General features: G+C 37.6%; 1 protein-coding gene across 3 annotated transcripts in view; it reads right to left on the bottom strand.

Annotated features, from left to right (window-relative positions):
* Nucleotides 1-18,868, bottom strand: part of GNPTAB (N-acetylglucosamine-1-phosphate transferase subunits alpha and beta) — a 48,744-nt gene that overhangs the window by 23,842 nt on the left and 6,034 nt on the right. For all 3 annotated transcript variants that reach the window (XR_003262082.2, XM_026119754.2, XM_026119753.2), the window contains exons 3-8: nt 13,864-13,983; nt 11,902-11,943; nt 10,906-11,111; nt 10,190-10,254; nt 9,788-9,922; nt 634-795 (exon numbers count right to left, since the gene is read on the bottom strand). Coding sequence is in view for 2 of the 3 variants with exons in the window: in XM_026119754.2 (XP_025975539.2) it covers nt 634-795; nt 9,788-9,922; nt 10,190-10,254; nt 10,906-11,111; nt 11,902-11,943; nt 13,864-13,983 (730 nt within the window). In the remaining variant the exon portion in view is untranslated. The remainder of the gene's footprint in view (nt 1-633; nt 796-9,787; nt 9,923-10,189; nt 10,255-10,905; nt 11,112-11,901; nt 11,944-13,863; nt 13,984-18,868) is intronic.

Below are 18,868 nucleotides of genomic sequence, written 5' to 3'. Positions count from 1 at the left end.
AAATAAAATTCTGGCAGGGAAAAAAGAAGAAAAAAAATCAAGAGGATTTTTAAATGATCTTATCTTGAAACAGACATTTTTATTTCCTTTTGTTAAACTCAACATCCTGGTATGTATCATTTATTTAAAGTAAAGCTCCTTTCCTTACAGACATCTATATTTCAGTTCTTTAAAGTTTTTGGAAGAGAAGCAATATTTTCTTAGTAAAGCAAAAAAAGGCCAAAAAAATATATCGGGAAGGAAACAGAATCATGTCTGATAACAAAAGCCTCCCCTCCCCTCCCCTGCCTCCTGCCCCCAAGAAGCTTACTTATCTGACAGACAGTATCAGTGAAGACTTTCAGGAAATTGACTGCATACAATTTTATCAGAACACGTGCAGAAGGGCGAAGTTTTTCTCTCAGTAGAGATCAAGAAAATTTCAGTTAAATGCTGCCCTGTATGGTCTTTTTTCCTTCTTGATTTCAGAATGTGAGACTGTTCTTGTGGCATTTTTATTACAACATAATACTGGATTCTTGACTGTTCCAAACTTCTGGAGAAATCCTGTGTTCCTTATCATTAATTAGTTAGCTTCTACTTGGGAGATTTTAGATACTGCGATATTTACACACACTAACAAAATTTACCTACCTGACTGACAGAGCTGAGGTCCCATAGTAAATAAGCAGGATTCAGTGTCAATTCTTTTCCATCTATAGTCATATTCTTCTTCGCTTGCTTGCTCAGTTCTTGGAAACCCTTAGGGTTATTCAGTTGCAAGAGAGCCACACTAGCTTCTGAATAGAGCTGCAACTACATAGGCAGAAAAAAAATCGTTTCTGGTATGTATCCACAAAAGCAATACCCTTCCTTTGCCAATTCAATTCAATCTTTTTGCTACATTTTTCCTCACTGGAGTTACTAATAAAAATGATAGGTAAAAACTGATTTTAAGCCTACTGTTTTGTAAGAATACAAAAAAAGGAGTAATAAAATGAGAAATGAAAACTGACATTTAAATATACAGACCACTTCTAGATGCTTGGTTTCATTGTTTCCAAATAAATTTCTCTTTACGCAATAATCCCACAACAATATATCTGTGCATGTTAAAAATATTCCTTGAATAAATGAAGCTGTCCTGCCCATCCCCTCCCACCTCCCAATAACAAAATTCCTGTTTTATTTAAACTTTATGTCTGAAAGAATTACAGGTTTTTTTCTTTTTAACCAAGTGACACTTTTCTGAGTGAATTAAGGCCATCAATTCATCTATGCTTTCAGAAGCGTGAAATTTTCAGAATGGTTTAGAGATCAACCTACAGTTCAGAAATCTGAGATACAAAGGGCTCCAGAACTAATCCATGTGGGTTTCCAAGTCCTTAAAGATGGTTGCCAATATGCTGCTAAGGTCATTTCTTAGTTGGGGACTGTTTGATCTGTTTGCTGTTTTTATCTCTTGCCACTAGTGATTCTGGATATCGGATTTCATAATGCACAGGATAATAAGGGGCTCTTGCACTATACGCCCTCTCTAATAGCTAGTATAGCTTGCAAATTGCAGGACACGGAGACATTTCACTAAAAGTACAGACTAACCCAATTAAATGCTGTGTATACCCTATGTAACAGTAATGCGAGCAGAAACAAACAAGCTAAAAGCACAACTGCACTGCGATTCTCCAAGGGCATGCATTCAACAGTCTGATTGAGAATAAATGCAGTTAATTATTAGCCATATTTATCAGCTGCAATGCTTAATTTATGTTTCTTTATTCAACATAAGATAAATAAGCACATCTACCAGATTTTCATTTATGTAAGATCTATCAAAGCTATTAATAAGTGTTTCATTTTGAACACTGTCAGATAAGAAAACAGCAAAACCATTACAGATATTTTATTCATAATTCCTTTGGGCAATTCCCCACCACCACCTCGCCCCCCCCCCCTTTTTTTTTTTTTTTTTTTATTAAATATGACCTTTTCTGCTCGTTTTAAAACAACACTTGTCCCAGAGTTAGCACCCCTTCCTTTAGCAAGGCCAGCTGTCCTGCTTGTGACATTTTAAAGCTGTTGATGGTTTGACTCATGTGCTATTTAAGAGCTTTCAATCTGACTTATGAGGTCTGCCATTAGAAAAATCTGATAAATCTCAGACCTTCCAGGGAATCATCTGAACCTACGGGTGCAAAGGATGGCTTCAGTAGCTAAATGGCTGAGGTATAGTTACGAGCTGCAGCTAGCAACCTCCAAAAATATCAATATCGAAATGCTACAGATTGCAAAGCTGCCATCAGTGGGTATGTGCTTTATTTAGGAATACAACAACGTCACACAGTCCCTTAGAATCTGTCATCCAAAATATACAAGTAACAAACCAAAAATATTACCCTTTACAGCTTCAAAAGTGTTTAAGAATAGGTCATTTCTCTTGAATTTTTTTCCACCACGACAAATGCAACAAAATAGATGCATATACTGCATATTTCTAACTAGATTCATTACAGACATTTCCCCTTTTCCCCACTAATACCACACAAATGCTGTAGGTTTTCAACATAAAACAGTCCAAATGGAAACAACAAGTAGTGAAGAAATATGAGTCCACTGCTTAACTTAGAAGATAAAGTAACCTTTGCACTGAAACCCTGCATCTGAAAAGTATTTTTCCTCCAACAGCTTTTTGAGAAATGAGTACTTTCATAGGCAGAGCTATCAGCAAAGTTAGATTTCTACAAAATCATCTGGTGACTTAATTATCTAGTTTCTAATAAATTGCAAGCTCTGACCAAAGCTTTTCTGTTGCTGATGTATTTAAAATGGCATTCTCCTCTGGTAGATTTTCTGATCTCTTAGAGCTATTGCGCTTCTCTCAGTGGGGACATTCCATATACAGGGACATATGCAGTTGCCCATTTTCCTTGAAATATTACATCCTAGAAATCCCCTCCATCCTGATAAAACTGATCAGCAGGTTCAAAGGTTATTGTACAAGTGGAACAGAAACAAACATACAGGCAGATGCACAGAGACAGCACGATCAGACAAACCTTGGCTTCTAACACAACAAGGCTAAAAAAAAAAAAAAAAAAATCATGCAGGCACACATGTCCACACAGAATACCACTGACACATGTTTACATAATGTACATGAAAAAAGTTTCTCTTGAAAAACAGACAAAAAACCCCTGTATTCTCCCCAGCAGGTAGTTTTAAATGTAGGTTCTCTTTTGAAGCCAGTGTATTGGCAATGCTTAGACTTATTAGACTAGGAGGCAGGCCAGATGGGCTAGGCACCACAAACAGAAGTAAACACTTTCATTTCTACATTCTCAAGCTAAGAGGTCTAGAGAACAGATTTCCTAATACCCGCACTAAATAAAGGAGTTTCTCATCTCCTTAACAACCAGCACTGGCCATTAAGAAGATAAAAAGGAATAACTTAAAGACTGGTTAAGAGTCCAGATCCCACTTCAGGAGAAAACTCATATATCCAGTTAGATAGGAAAGTGGGCTTTGGAAGGAGCACTATGTTTGTGCTAAAGAGTTACGAAAGGCCCTAAGAATATGAAATACTGTTGCGATTATAAAGGAAACTTAATGAACTAGTAAGATGACCTAGTAAGAAGGTCTCCCCTGAGAGCCAAAAGCAATGCAACGCCTTATTTTTTCCCCCCTGCAAAGCTGACACTCTTACAGCTGCGTGAACAGACAACACCGTTTGCTGAAGCCTCCTGCCCACACTTTCAAACACTGACAAGAACATCAGCAAGAATCCCAGATCCTCTGTCATCAAGATCAGCAATCACAGGCTCTCCTGTGATATGAATCACCTTAAGGTGTACAGGCCATGCATCACTACAATCGTTACTACTCTTGCATATGCTACCCCAGCATCATTGTGCCTGCAGGTTCCTAAGTGGACCATCTTCCATCAGTAAGATTAGGCCATTAAATGCCATATTATAGTTCTCAGTTTCCAACATACTTTATTTGTGCGTGTGTGTGTGTGCGCACGTGTACATTAAAAGAAAAAACAGTATCTCCATGAAGGAAGGAGAGCTGCAAGCTTTCAACATTACCTGAAGCAATTGGGATGCAGAATCTTGAAAGAAAAAACGCCTTTCTCCAAAAATTTCACTACTATTTATTATTTTAGTGAAAAAACGTGAGCACGATAGCCTCAAAAAAAGGTTCCTTACTTCTTAAGTTGCATGGGTCTCGCTTAGACTAAACGATAATAGTTTTCTTTAGAAACTGAGGTAAGCAGAAAATGGAAAAGGAGAAAATAAAGGTTTTTTTTCTTTTTTCATTTATACTTGCAGAAGGATAACTAAGCTCAATATATCACCTTTACAGTTTAAAGAAATACTGCTTTAATAGCAGAAGGCTGGATAACCAGGGTAAGAGCTCCACCTAGTGGACTACCTAATGCTGCAGTAGGAGAGTGCAGAAAACAAATGGCAGCCACACATACCTTTTTCAACCACACCTGTTTACTTTTTATCTGCAATAAAAATGTAGGCTATAGTCAGTTATAGTCAGTAGACTGTAACATACATGCTTCACCTTGAAACTGACTCATTACATGTTAGACCATTACAATTTACCTCCTACAGTTGAGTCCAACTGCTTCTCACAGAAAACTACTGAGAATTTTTAGAACAAGAAACACATGGCCTAGAAGTCAGGTCAACTTTTAGTGCTCTTTGGATTCAGAAGAGTTTTCAAGCAAACAATAGAAAACAATCCAATTAAAGCAACAGCTACCTTTCCTACTTTTCTCTCCTCCCCATCTTTCTTCCCTTCTAATAGTAGCACTGGTGAAATTTGTGTGTTTAATTATTAGTTCTTCACTTCCAGCATTGTGCTAAAAACAGCTACTTCAGAGAGAAGGAGAACAAACAAGAACTCATTAAGAATCAGGAGGATGCTATGAGACCCAAATCCAGCATAACCCCAGTGCTCTTTCCTCATTTTCACTAGGCATCTCACACCACTCCACAGATCTTAGATTCCACAAGTGGTAACAGCAGGGGAATCACTGCAAATTTCAACAGAGATAGTAAACCAGTTTGATTCTCCTACCTAACTGTATCCTTAGCCTAGCATCTCTCTCCTTGGCAAACAGAGAACCATACTTGGTTATGTTTTAGGTAGACAGCTGTGGTAAACATCCCCTGAAACACAGATCCGATTCTGAACTAGGATCTTAATAAATGCTTCTGTAAAAAACAAATCTCATCCACATTTCATATGTAAGATTTTTATCCTTGTAAATAAACATTTCTTACATTTATATCCATATATTCCATCGTAGGCAAAACATGAGTAAATTGCTGCTATCAAGAGTAGAGAACCAGCTGGAAAGAACCTGCTACCTCACTATGACCACACAAGTACAATAATCTCAACTTAATTGTTTTCAAGCATCCAGCACCAGGAAAATACAAACACTGACAACAATGATGACTGGATAGAGAAACAGCAGAATGAAGTGGAAACCCGAGAAAAAGCTGTGTTTATACAGAGTGATGCCTAACCAAATTGCAGAAGAGGAGCTCTTAGGAACTGATAATGAGCTGCTCACAGTGGTAACGTTTAAACAAAGATAAGAGCGATAAACAAAGAAAGAGAGATAAGGAGAAGAAAACCAGCACTAACAGAGAAAGATTTGTGATCAGCTGGATGACAAATGATTAACAACAAGGAAAAAAGCCTCAATTGAGACCAAGTAAAGAAAAATCATGTAGATATCAGGCAAGTAATGTCAATCCCATGAAAACAGACAAGAAGATGTAAGACATATCCAGACATCAGAGATAGTCTTGCAGACAATGGAGAAACACAGAGAAACTAAGGTGTCTTTGAAGATTTATTAAAAGGTTAAGCTGGCAACCAGCCTCGATACAGAAAACAGATTAGCCAGCTGTACGGACATGAGCAGAACTGAAATACAGAAAGAATCCATCCATCATGCTTTTTGTTGGAGTAAGTAACACTGCTAGGAGATTCTGACAGAACGGAAAAAAAAAGATGATTAAACAGAGCTAGAGAGAGCAATCAAAAAATTAAGGTCCAGGCAGAACTGCTCCAATCCTTAACAAGTCTTAAATCCATGAAAAGGTAATGAAAACCAACAGGTTGCTCAAAAGCTGTGATAAGAAAGAATATAGGGTCTCCTCCAAAGCATCCATAAGAAAAGGACATTTCTTGGTGGAATATCTCCACCACAGCACAGGGGCCAGAGGTGAGCCTAAGAAAAATGACTGTGTTTTACAGATCAAAGGCAGAAACCCTGGAGAGAATTGTGAACTTCTCTGTGCTGGAAACACCAATACACAACGAAGTATCAAGAAAAAGCATCAATGCTGACTGGAAAAATAGCTAGATATCACAGTCAGAGAAATAACCATAACTGTCGAAGTTAGAAAGTGCCTGGGGGAAGCTGGGGAACAAAACAAGCAACAACAGATATTTAAAACAAGGCATTTGTGCAACAAAAAGATCAGTACAAGTTGTGACACAAGATATCACAAGGAGAGAGGGCAGGTGGTAGAATATCAAATCAGGATTGACAGAAGAACTCTTAAGGGTCCAAGAAAGACATATAAAAGTTAGCCTGACAAAGGACCACTAAATGTTAATGATGCAAGAAACCAGAATGCAGAAAAAAGCTGGGTACTACAGATAAAAGAATTAATTTAAGTCAAAATCATTTTGGAAGAAGAGGACAAAACAACATCTGCTCAGAGCACAGAGAATGAAAACTGGATCTGAACTGAAAGGGGAATACTCTTCAGAACTGTGTTATTATGGGAGCTTATAACTGTGAAATTAGATTGGAGAACAAGCACTGTCTAGGATGGTGCTCCAAGATATTCTTGCACATGAGTGAAAGCAGGCAGATTTCTTTTCTACCAAATTCTCTCAGAACTGATAGGAGGCAATATTATTTCAGATACAAATTTGGTAATTAATGAAGACATAATAGAAGAGTTGTTCCTAGAAAACAGCTTTTGGGTCTGGTATGGAAAAACATAAGTCAGTTTGTTCTAAATTAAAACAGAATGAAAAATTAAGGAACATCTTGTTACTAAGTTTCTTGATTGCTAACAGGCAAAGTTTAAGAAATGAAGAGAGCTGGTAATTGAAGTCAAAAGCATTCTGAGCTCTTCAGCTCCATTAAATCAAATGTGTTAAAACTACCAGGACACTGTAATTTCAGCTGTGACAAAGAACTAGGAAAAGCCCCAAACCTAAATGGATGAACTGGCACTCAAAGATCTTGAGATAGTAGATGTCCAGCCAGTTATTCCATCTTTGGCTCCAACTGGGAAGTGCCAACATGGAGATGGTCAAGATACCAGCCTGCAAACCAGTATTGTTATTTTACCATTCTTACTGCCTACAAATAGCCACAGGTTCTGGTAAAACCACATCACTGCATACAGCTTCTTAGGAAATGAGAATCTGGTGATAGCAATTCCCCCCAAATAATTATCATCTGTTATCAGATGAGTTGTCAGATGCTTGAACTTGCTTTTAAATGCAGGATTACATTTTAGCTCTGTGATTTCCAATTATCATGACTGTCTTACCAGACTCATCCTCTTTCCCCTCAGAATAAAGAGATCAATTAGATCTAGACCTTGATCTAGAAAGAGATCAAGACATGCTATTTTCAGTAGAGAAGTCATGCAATTTTATTTAACTATTTTAGATTCAAACATGTCTATATGTATTTCTCTTTCAATATCCCACTTAAGCATAAAAGAGTTGGGTTTTTTAAAGCAGTATGAGCTCTGAACATTTTAACATCATTTTCAATATGGCTGTATCAACAACAGTGTCTGTTCCCCTCTAACATCTTTACATTCAGGTTGTTCAGATATCTCAAATTCAGTTGAAGCACTCAACTATGTTCCTCTTGTGAGCTTGAAATGAAGAACCTCAGAGAACAAAACTGAAGTACCATCTCCTGTTAGTAAGCATCTCATTTCCCTCCAGTAAAAGCCCTTTCTTCAAAGTCATTAAAAAATATTCATAGCACAAAGTAAGCAGAGACTGGCAGACTGACCATATGAATATGCACTGCAATTTAACCAATAAGCCACTAAGAAAGAGGAGGAAAAGTGCTGTAGCCACAGCAGAACACACATCCAAATTAGTAGCAGATCCATGGACAGCAAGAAACAGTTTTATCAATGTCACCAGTATGAAGCAGTGGAAGGATGCAAGGGAGGCTGGGAAGAAACAGTGGCAGCACTGGTTGTACTGAGCATAACCCAGCATACAGCAAGTCTCTGATGGTCTGCCACGCTTGGGTTGGCTATGTACTTACACATCACTGTAAAAAGTTCTGGTGACGCCTCATTTGAAATGCTGTAAAAAGTTCTAGTCAATTGTGTTGAAGAAAGATGGTTTCACAATGAAAGAGTGGCAGGAAAGTGCTATTAGGATGATGAAAGGAGCAGAGAGCCAATGCTGCAGGAAGAGCACAGCCTAATTAACTTAGTAAAACAATGGCTAGGAGAAGCCATATTTGCTGTCTATAAAATACCCTAACATGTAAACAAAGACAAAAGAAAAGAGCTATGCAAGCTAACAGAGAGTGGGTAGGAAGATGGGCACAAATACATTTATTTCATAAGCCTTGTAACTACTATTAGTGAGATACTAAGACAGCCTGCTAACAGGAGCTGAGACAAAGGGGAAGAAATTCAACTTGTATTAAATTGCAGTGTGACCAGCCTATGAAAGCAATTACATGATACAGTTCTCAGCAACAGCAGAAGACATGGTTTAACAACCTAAACTGCCAAAGAGAAGTAAGGAAAGCAAGACATGCTCATCTGAGCACCAAGAACAAGCTGTAAAGTGAATCAGCATATCCTACAGATGGCCATCAGAAGTAATGAGGACAGATTTCCAACAGAATCACATCCTGAGTCTCTACAAACCTGCACCCCTGCTAATTCCCTTCTCCTCTGCAAACTGCCTGGCCTCAGTCCCTTTCTTACCATCCTCCCAGAGCTCCTACACAGAATATCCAGCTTGGTTAACGAGCAGCAGGCGAGTACTGGTCACCCAGTTGAGCACATGCCTCAGATGAGTGCTTGATCATATCTCTCCATTACATAAGCCAATGATTTTGACAAAATTTGGAAACTTTTACCTGTCTGTAAAACCTGCCTGTAACTGGAAAAAGTGTCCAAAGATCAGGGAAGAATAGAAAGCATGAAATACTGATGGATGGCACGGTCACATAAGTTGTGATATACAGTTGCTTTTGCAACTGCAACTTGTTCAAGACTGTACAGAGTTCTTAGAATGAGGAATACAACATTCAGCTATGAAACAATTCAAGCTTCTCATTGCTAAAATAATTCTTTCAAAACCAAAGAGGGGGAAAGAAAACTAAGAAACTACAAAAACAAAGTTCTGTCACATTAAAGAAACCAGTGATACAGTACACGAGTCAGACACCAACCTATAGCAAATGGCTCAGAGAAACTGGTAAGGCTGGTACTCCTGTTTTTGACCAGTTGCAGGCTAGCAAATCTAATACTCAGTAGCTTGCACTGTCACTGGAGGCACAAAACGGGCAATCAGTCTTTTGAAGGCAGCTGAGTCACTACTTACTATGCTTCACAAGTCAGAAAGAGACACACAGAAAAACAGATTACTATCAGAAACATCCTAAGTCACCTGCAACAGTTGTTCTGCTAGGTGGGCTAGGTCCCATACATAAAGCATTTCAAAAAAATAATGTAAGTTATTCTTTCCTCCAGACCCTTACCAATTTTACTTTAGAGGCCAGGTTCTCTGGTAGTTTTGTTCGTAGCTGATTTGTTTCTTTGAATGTAGCTGGAAATCCACTAAGGAAAGCCAAGTCTTGCATTAACACTAGACCTGGAACTTCTTTGTCTGTTGTCTACAAACAAGAAGACACAACATAAAGAAAGTCCTTTTTTAAATTTACAGTAACCCACATATCAATCAGATGACAGAGTTAATAGTAAATATTTTATCACTTAACCCAAACCTCAAAATTGAAATAAGAGTAATTTTAAAAGCTTTCATTTCTTACAGCATATGAATCATGGAAAGAGCATAGCACAGAAATACTTTCTAAAAATGGGCAGAAAGTTTAGCTTCTAGCTTTTGTACATGTTATTTAAAAGACCTTAAAAGTACATACCAAATAACCCCTCCATACTATCTGTTTGCTGCTGTCTTTCACGATTCCGTAATGGGCAGCTTCAGCTGGAACAAAAAAACATTGCAAATCAAAAATTGGAGGTCGCTTCTTTTGTATATTCTATTAAACAAGATCAACTTTTGCAAATTACACAGTTTTGGATGCTTATGAAGAGCTGTCTTTACACTTGGCTAATAATTCTCACTGGTAAAACAGACAACTGGCTGGGCACTACACACTAAACAAAGTAAGAAATCTGCACCTGCTTTAATATCTTACATATAAGTGCTGAGTATATAGACAATTTTGTTTTTAAGGTCTGCAATTCTTTGAGCAATGGCAGAACTTTCTGTACAATATTCAGTCTAGACTTCACAACAATTCTAAGATTAATTGTCTTCTGTCTCAGAAGACCGAGGTTTAGATTATCAGTGCAACACAAATATTCAGATACCAAACTTATTTTGCAAAAGTTCTTTTAAGCACAGAACTCTTCAATCACTCATAATCAGTTGTCTGGGAGGTAAACAAACAGTATCATTTATATTGTCATTTAGGGGAACAGACTGAAGAGGAAACATGTAGAACCACTTGCTAAAATCAAACAGAAAATGAGCAGCAGAATCAGTAGTAAAGGAAAAAAAAACCTAATTCACAATAACTTAGTAAAAACTTCCTCTAGAAAACTGGCTGGAATCTGACAAACAGGTTCTTACCATCCTTAGGGCTATCAAAAACAATTACTGTCACATTGGTAGAAGGATTTTTGGGTTTTGCAACAAAGAACATATTGTTAGCAGCTTGTAAAGCAGGATGAATGGACAGCAGGTCTTTCAGTGTGACGTTGGAAGGCAGCGCAGGATCCAGGACGAGCATTGGCACTTTAACGCAGTGTGTCAGCAAACATTCCAGTTGCTTCTCACTATAGCAAAATACCAAAGATATATTTAATGCCAGTAGAAAATTTAAGATAAAAATCAGTGTTAGGTGCAATGAGACACACATTTTGGTACTATCTGATTAATTCTTTTTAACATCAACCTGGCGAGGAGAGGGGAAGGGGATGATTGAGATGTTTATTTTGCTACTGAAAAGAAATATCTTGCTATTACAGTTTAGTTCATTCCTATTATGGATTCTCCAATCCCATCCCCCCTCCACACAGATCTCTTCTCATTCAAGTATCCGTGCTGAATTTTGTCAAGATTTGAAAGTTTGCTGAGCTTTGATCAAAGAGAAGACCTTAAAGATCTCTAAATGGCACCATGACCAAAACAAGTAAGAATGAGACAGACCACTTTCTGACAGTGCACAAACACAACAAACATGGCACCTCTACAAGCAATTATTTGCAGTGCTGGGTACATAGAGAGCAGACAAAGGTACTGCTGAAATACTTCTGAATTATAAAACTCCAAGTACCAGGCATTACAAAAAACACACTCAGAATGTAAGTTAGGCATAACTAGTGACAAGTCTATGCTTTCTAAACTTCAGAAACTGTCTCGCTAAGAAGTTCATACTTGTGACAATAACATTACTTTTATTCAACATGCATATTATCATGTTGCCAACTTTTCTTGAAATGACATAGAAGGAAACCATTCACAGGTCATATAAAACCAAACAAACCCCACAATCAGCATTTCTTTTCAACTAAAAAGTGAGTAGGATATCATTTACACTCAAGACAAAAAAAAAAAAAAGCTCACCTCTTTTTAGTTGGTTCTGTCACATTCTTTCCAAGGATTTCCCTATTACAAAATTAAAACATCTATATTAGATAACACTGAGTTGACTGTAAAGAATTTAGTCTAATATTCAGATTTCTGAGTCTGGGAGACCTTGTGAACTTCAGTGGCTTTTGTAACAGCACCAATAACCCAGCTACAATACCACCAAGGCCTTGCCATCTGCCTGCTTAGGCTAACACAGGCTTACATGTGCACATAGGCTGACACACACTCCCTCACCACTCACCCTTGTGCAGCATAAACCCTTAAATTCTTAGTTTTGCTCATAGCTGCAGATGTGGGAATCTTTTTGCTAATATCTAGGGTTATGAGAGGGTATTATTTAATGACACTGCTGTGGATATAAAAAGCACCGATAAGAAACCAGGATGAGGCGTATGCTCATTGTTTTCATTGTTCACTGTTTCGCCTAACACACATTCTCATAAGGCCTATCATGCACTGGCCATGGGCTTGTAGAAGCTAATGAGAATTAATGTGTAGGTAGTGTAGTACTGACACTAAAGTAAAAATCAGAAGGGGAGCCCCCTACATGCACCAACAGAAAGAGAGAACCACCATCCACCAAGATACTCTCTGCCACTGAAGAAAACAGCACGTGGACAGGGACTAACAGTTTGATTCAGGTGGATCAATAAGCGAGTTACAACTTGCCAAGCTTTGCTATGCAACACAAAACATATGCTCACTGACAAAGGTTTATAGCACCCTAGGTTCTGTCTTCTGCAGTCCTCATCCCATAAAACAACTCTTGTTGTAACAGTACTAACTAATTTCAGAGTACATGAAAAGAAAATAACGTACAAGGGAGAGAAGATCTCCTTGTAGATAACGAATGTGACATGGAGATGAGTTGTACTCATGAGCTTGATATGAACTTCCCTTTCCCACATCAGCTTTACTGAAGAGCTCAATACATGTTTTTCCTTTTGCAAAAATGGGAATTAGCATGATAACATGAAGCTGAAAATCACTAATGCTTATTAACACATTTAAAGTGCTATTAATACCTTCACAGTATAAGTAGCAAATAAAGAAAAACAAAGACCCAGAATTTCACTTTGCAATCAGATTATCAATGGTACCTAATGCAAGCAATAACATAACAAAAATCAGATTCAGATTCTTCTAAACTGAACTACTACAGCACTTAAAATATAGTCTTGTTCTTTAACTTAATATTTTTCCGGCCAAAACAAATCAACGGACTGCAGAATTTATTATGAACTAGGTCAATGGTTAGAGAAAACAATCCAAGTAACTTGCAGCACCTCACATTTGCTAAAAAATTAAGCTATGTACTGTCTGAAGCCTTAGATAGTAATTTTGTAGAACAGGGTAGCACAACCTAAAATACTCTCAGTGCAGCCACACATGTCTTTCTCTGCTGCCTTGGTTAGAAGAGTGAATCACACTTTTATAACCTAAATAAATTATTTTCTCCTTTCTCAGTTTTTGCATTTGGGAGACTGCAAAGCTAACATTAAAAAGGAGCCTTTAAAAAATATATATGATTTTTTTTTATTAAGTCCACCTAAAAAGAAATAACTGTGGAGAGGGAAGAAGAAAGGTGATGAAGAGAGGGTATACATTTGAGCTACATTTCTTTTCCTATTTCCAAAGTTATAGAAAACAACAGAAAATGACTTATACACAATGCAGTTTTCTGCATGACATTTTACAAATTCAAGAGACAACAGCCTTACTTTAAATTATTATGCTTTGTATCTGATTAGACAGTACTTCATAGCTAAATACAGAACTGAAGCAAGGTTTTGAGAATAAACAAACAAGGAAATGATAAAATTCACTTTGATTTTCATGTTGAGCAACACATGAAAACACAAAAAGGGCCAGTACTGCATTAGATTGTTCCTGCCAGTTAAAGGGGGGGAAAAAAAAACCCTATAAAATTGTTACCTCATTATTTTCTGTTCTTCCTCCATCTGTTCTCTGACCTGTTGCAATTCTTTGATCAGTTCAACATCTGTGCCATTCACCCAGGTGTACACCACATCAATCGGCATGGGTAAGCAAAGCCTATATAATTCAGATGAAAGTTACATGAGCTATTTAATACTACATCAGAAGTGTTTGTGGCATGATTTGATAGCAGATCCTGGCAAACAACAGAAATACTTAGAGCCTGGGCTGCAAACACCACAAAGCAAAAAGTTTTTCTTTAGCTATGTATCATCTCTCAATTATACACTAGCCTTCAACAAAACAGCCCAGACAAAAGTCAAGAAAAGGAAAGGGTGGCTACGACAATGCAGTAACAAAATGAAATATGAACTTTATATTCTAAATTTCACTTACACGTTAATCTAACCAACTTGTCTGAGTTTATCAAGCATTTCTCAAATGAGTAACACCATCCAGGCACATCCTCAATTCAGAGACTATTAAAATGAGACAAGACAGCCCAAGGTATAAAGTCTCTTAAGTCATGCACTGTTATTTAATTGCCCAGAGCCAATAGGACCTCAGTAAGACCAGGTCTTTATCCTAAGAATCCCTCTTGGATCTCAACGATAGGGCATTTCACAAACCAACAACCTAAGTATGTGAATTCAGACCCTAGACAACAGTGGTCAAATTCACTCTTGACACAACTTCGTGTGCTGCAACTGTTTCTGAAAGATCACAGATTTTCTAGCCTACTTGATGCAGAACCAGCAAAGAAAGTTTTTCACATGATTTTTTTGTATTAATTTATGATAATTTCCTCTCTGAGGCCCAAAGCTTTGTTGCAGCAGGTACTTCAGGCTGCTGGCAGAGATGAAGCTCTCAGTCCCAGGCAGCAGGTAAATGCTCCAACAACTCTTTTCAAAATTTCCAGGGTCAAGCTATTCAGTAATAACTTTCCTAAATTGTAGTTGGTCATCACACACTTTATCAGAATGCAATAATCTATCCTCTTGCCAAGCATACTAAATTGTACTTAATTAACCTAAATCCTTGGATATTGATTTCTGTCTTACCTGGACAACATCTCTGCCTCAATGGAACAGGCAAGATAAGTGAAAAAAGTGTGAGAAAAATGACATTTGGATAGCAAACATTTCTGAGCATTTTCTTAATGCTAAGATTCACAGAGTCACACAATGTGATTTTCAAAGAAACAGTATCCCCTCCCTGCCCAGTACATCCTTCAAAAGACAATCAAAAAGAGATGGATTATAGATGAGCATCTTCTCCATTTTCCCTCAAGCCATATGACACAGCTGGCCACAACACAAGAGACAGGAACACTTTTGTACTCGATTCAGTAGTGTTGCCAAGAACTGAGCTATGATACTTGAAAAGTAACAGCAGGTCTCTCTGAAGACAGTTGGAACATCAAATAAGTACTGCCTTCCCCAGCACCACCACCCAGAACACCCTTCTCATCTCTGATCTGCAATTCCATCATGCAGTTTGCAAGAGGCTACTTTCTCAAATGGCAAAGAAAGCCAATTTGCTGAGTACAGTTACCCCTTTAATCAGTTATTTCACCTCTGCCTTAAGGGACAACACCAGCTTCTGGTTCATTAATACGTGCAACTCAAGGTGTGTTTTCAATTAAAAAGTCCTTCACCAAATTAGAAGCTTCATGGCAGAAGTTCTTTCAGCTTTTCTACATTTGTTGTGATGAGTTAAATTATTGGATTGACAGTCCCTTGACTCCTACAACTAGGACAGAATTATTTTAAGTGTAAACACCTTGCCTCAAGTCAGCTGATTCCAATAATGCACAACTCAGTCTTCTGGGCAAAGTGCAGAGCTTTGATCTTTGACCCAGGCTTCATTTAAGAATATAAAACATGAAAGGAAAAACAACAACAACAAAAAAGAAACCCTCCAACTCTCTTAGGGTATGAAACAATTCTTGTACTATTTTGACCTTCGTGAAGCCTCCCCTCCTCCCAGTTTATCATTTGCTAATAGTGTGCCATTGAAATGATGTCATTTGCAGCCAAATGCTGACAACCTCTACAGAGGGAAAGCATTTATGGATATTATTTTATGCTCAGATACAGGTCCATCAACTATGAATTAATCCTGGTGTGACAAGTTTGTTCTTCATTAGCAGGGACTACAGAGACTAGTAAACAAAAAGAAAGCTATAAAAGAAAGTGATCTGAACTGTCTGCAGAAACACTAGTCTCACTGTTTAAAATCTCTCCAAATACTCAAATTTTTAATTTTTTTTCCCCAAATTTTTAAAGCATTTCTACAGCAAATTAGCATACCTTGTTTGGGAAAGTAGCAGTTATCAAACATAACAATTAAAAAAAAAATAGGCACATTTAGAACTCCCAATTAGAATCAGCAACAAGTGTTATCATTTCACCTTTTTGGCCTTTGCCAAAGCTTTCTGTTTGTTTTCATGGCCTCTTACAAACTCTAGGTGGTTTTTGATCTTGAAAAGTATAGAGTGGCATTTTGGTTTACAATTAAAAAGTAAAATGAGACCCACTTCAGAACTGTCCTTCTCAAACACTACTTTTAATACATAGTCTTTTGCAAGTTGTTCAAGGTCAGGAGAGATTAAAAATCTTCTCCCCTCAGTTTCTGTAGCTGCCTTTTTCCCTCATGTTGATTTATGCATTTGGTCTTCATCGCAGACACCAGTCAGACAGAGATGAAGCCCAAGATTAGTTGCCCAAGTGGGAATTCTGTAATACCTTTCTACAGAAAATCATCGACTCCGGCCTCACTGCACTCAACAATCGATGGCTTCCCCACTGCTTGCTGTACCATACAGAACTCTGTCTGTACTTCTGTAAGATGGGGTTTGTTTCTTCAAATTTTATTTCCCAGCATATTTTAGAATTTTAAATATGATTTGGTCATGTCCTGGAACAGAAAAGTTACAATTCAACATTTGCCAAAATGCAGAAGTTATTGGTGGAGAGTAAGAAAACAGAGTTCGCATGCAAGACACGCAAATACGCATGCAACTCCATTATTTAGTTTCCTTCTCTCCCTTTTATTCTCATACGAAAATTGAATGAGCAGGTCTTCAAAAATGGTTTTGAATACGGTGACTTGGTAAATATCCCTGAAGCTTGTATTCCACTAGCTCAAGCTGCGTAAGAGCTCAAGCAACAAAAGAAGGAAGTTTAGCAGCTGACATGACTACCTGGAAGTGCAATAGCTGAACTGCCAAAAGGCATGAGACTGGAGGGGAAAGCAAAGCTAAGCAATTTTGAAAATGCAAGCCAAAACAAGAAGCTTTTCCTGCAGGGAACAGCATTCAATAGTTATTGCTAATAATACCAACAGCCCACTAAGTTACTCCCAAAGAAGAGCTGTATGAGTTTATAGTTATAACCAGACTGCCCACATGCAGAAGTTTGACTGCATTTTACATTAAGATTTTCTTTATGACGCGTAATGGTTTGACAAGAACAGAGATGTTTTCCTGCAAAGCTCCTGGAAGACAATACTACTGTATTGCAGTTGAAGTTGCATTGGTATTTCCCAAAAGTCATACAACTTTTACTTTCCACTAAACTGTGGATCCACTTAATTTCAAGAAGAACAAGTTTGCTCTTCTCCAATTCTGATTATTTTTCTCTGACACTAAAACAAGAACCGATAAAAAAAACCCCAATGGATAGCCTAGCATCAAAATTGGAATGCTGCAATCCTCAGTTTATGTAAAAAGCACATGACACCCTATATGCTGCACTGAGATCGGCCTTAAAAATTCTATCAAACACTAAAGATGCAGTGCAAACTACAAGAAGAGGTCCATTACTGCATTCACAAGATTTGATATTAAAAAGGAACTGACCCCTGATAACTGATGCCTAAGAGTTAATGGATGCCTAAAAGTACACCTCTGCAAAGAGCTCTTTCGATATGGATTTTCCATAAATTTTTACAGGAAGCTGGTATCTGCATACAAATCTCCCAACGAACCTTCCTGTCAGGCCTGATGGAACAGCAGTAAAGGCATATTGATAAACTCAAATTAACTTCAGCACCCATGATGAAAACCTTAAGGTTTTGCCCAGGCAATCAATAATTTCTCCCCAGGTACTAGGTCTTTTGCTCATAATTCACAGAAAGCAACACTGTCTAGCAAATGCTTTCCACAACCAACATGAAATAGTAAAACAGACTGCAAAAAATGGAAATTGATTATATCTGTACCACAATAGTAAAATTTGTGATTTTGATTTGAACAAGCTCTACGATTTTATAAAAGCCCTGTACTTAATAATCACAGAATCAGACATATTTGCACTGATAGGAACAAACTACCATGCTTTCACTTCAGCACTACAGAAACATGTAAACATCAAGCAAATTATCAATACAAGCTGTATCATTCCACTTTGATTTGTCATTCCTTGGAAAATAGGGGAGGGGAGTGGGAGATGAGACTATGAAAGGGAGTAGTATTCACAAATACCGTGCGATGTAATTTTAAAGAATTATCTTGCAGTAGCTAAAGGCTGACAAACTGATCTGATCATGTCTACAGCCCTACGATTCAACAAACCTCAACGCAGATTAAACATCTGCTTTCAGGGTTTTTTTCCAGTCAAGCGTATCAACACTTAAGAGTCAGATGATATCTCCTTACTAGCTTCTTCCCCCTACCAATTCACAGTCCACTGGCTTCCTGAGCAACAGACCCTATGACTATTCAGATAAGAACTACAAAACCACAAGAAACCACACAGCAGTTAACACAACTGAAACAAATGATCCATATGACTTGGGTTCCAGTTTGCCGTGGGTGACTTCTCCAATGCATTCACCTTAAACAGCTTCTAATTACTGACTTCATGACTTTTTCTACTAAATAATGTCCATCATTACATGAGGCATAAAATTTAAGTGAAATGAAAAATAACTTTTCAAAACACTGAAAGTTGTAATATTAAGTGCACCAGACTAGTATTTGTATTTTCCTATTTTAATA

The sequence above is a fragment of the Dromaius novaehollandiae genome, chromosome 1 (genome assembly GCF_036370855.1).
Source record: "Dromaius novaehollandiae isolate bDroNov1 chromosome 1, bDroNov1.hap1, whole genome shotgun sequence".
Taxonomy (NCBI): Eukaryota; Metazoa; Chordata; class Aves; order Casuariiformes; family Dromaiidae; genus Dromaius; species Dromaius novaehollandiae.
The sequence above is the reverse complement of the archived record's forward strand: the minus strand, read 5'-3'. Positions and strand labels throughout refer to the sequence as shown.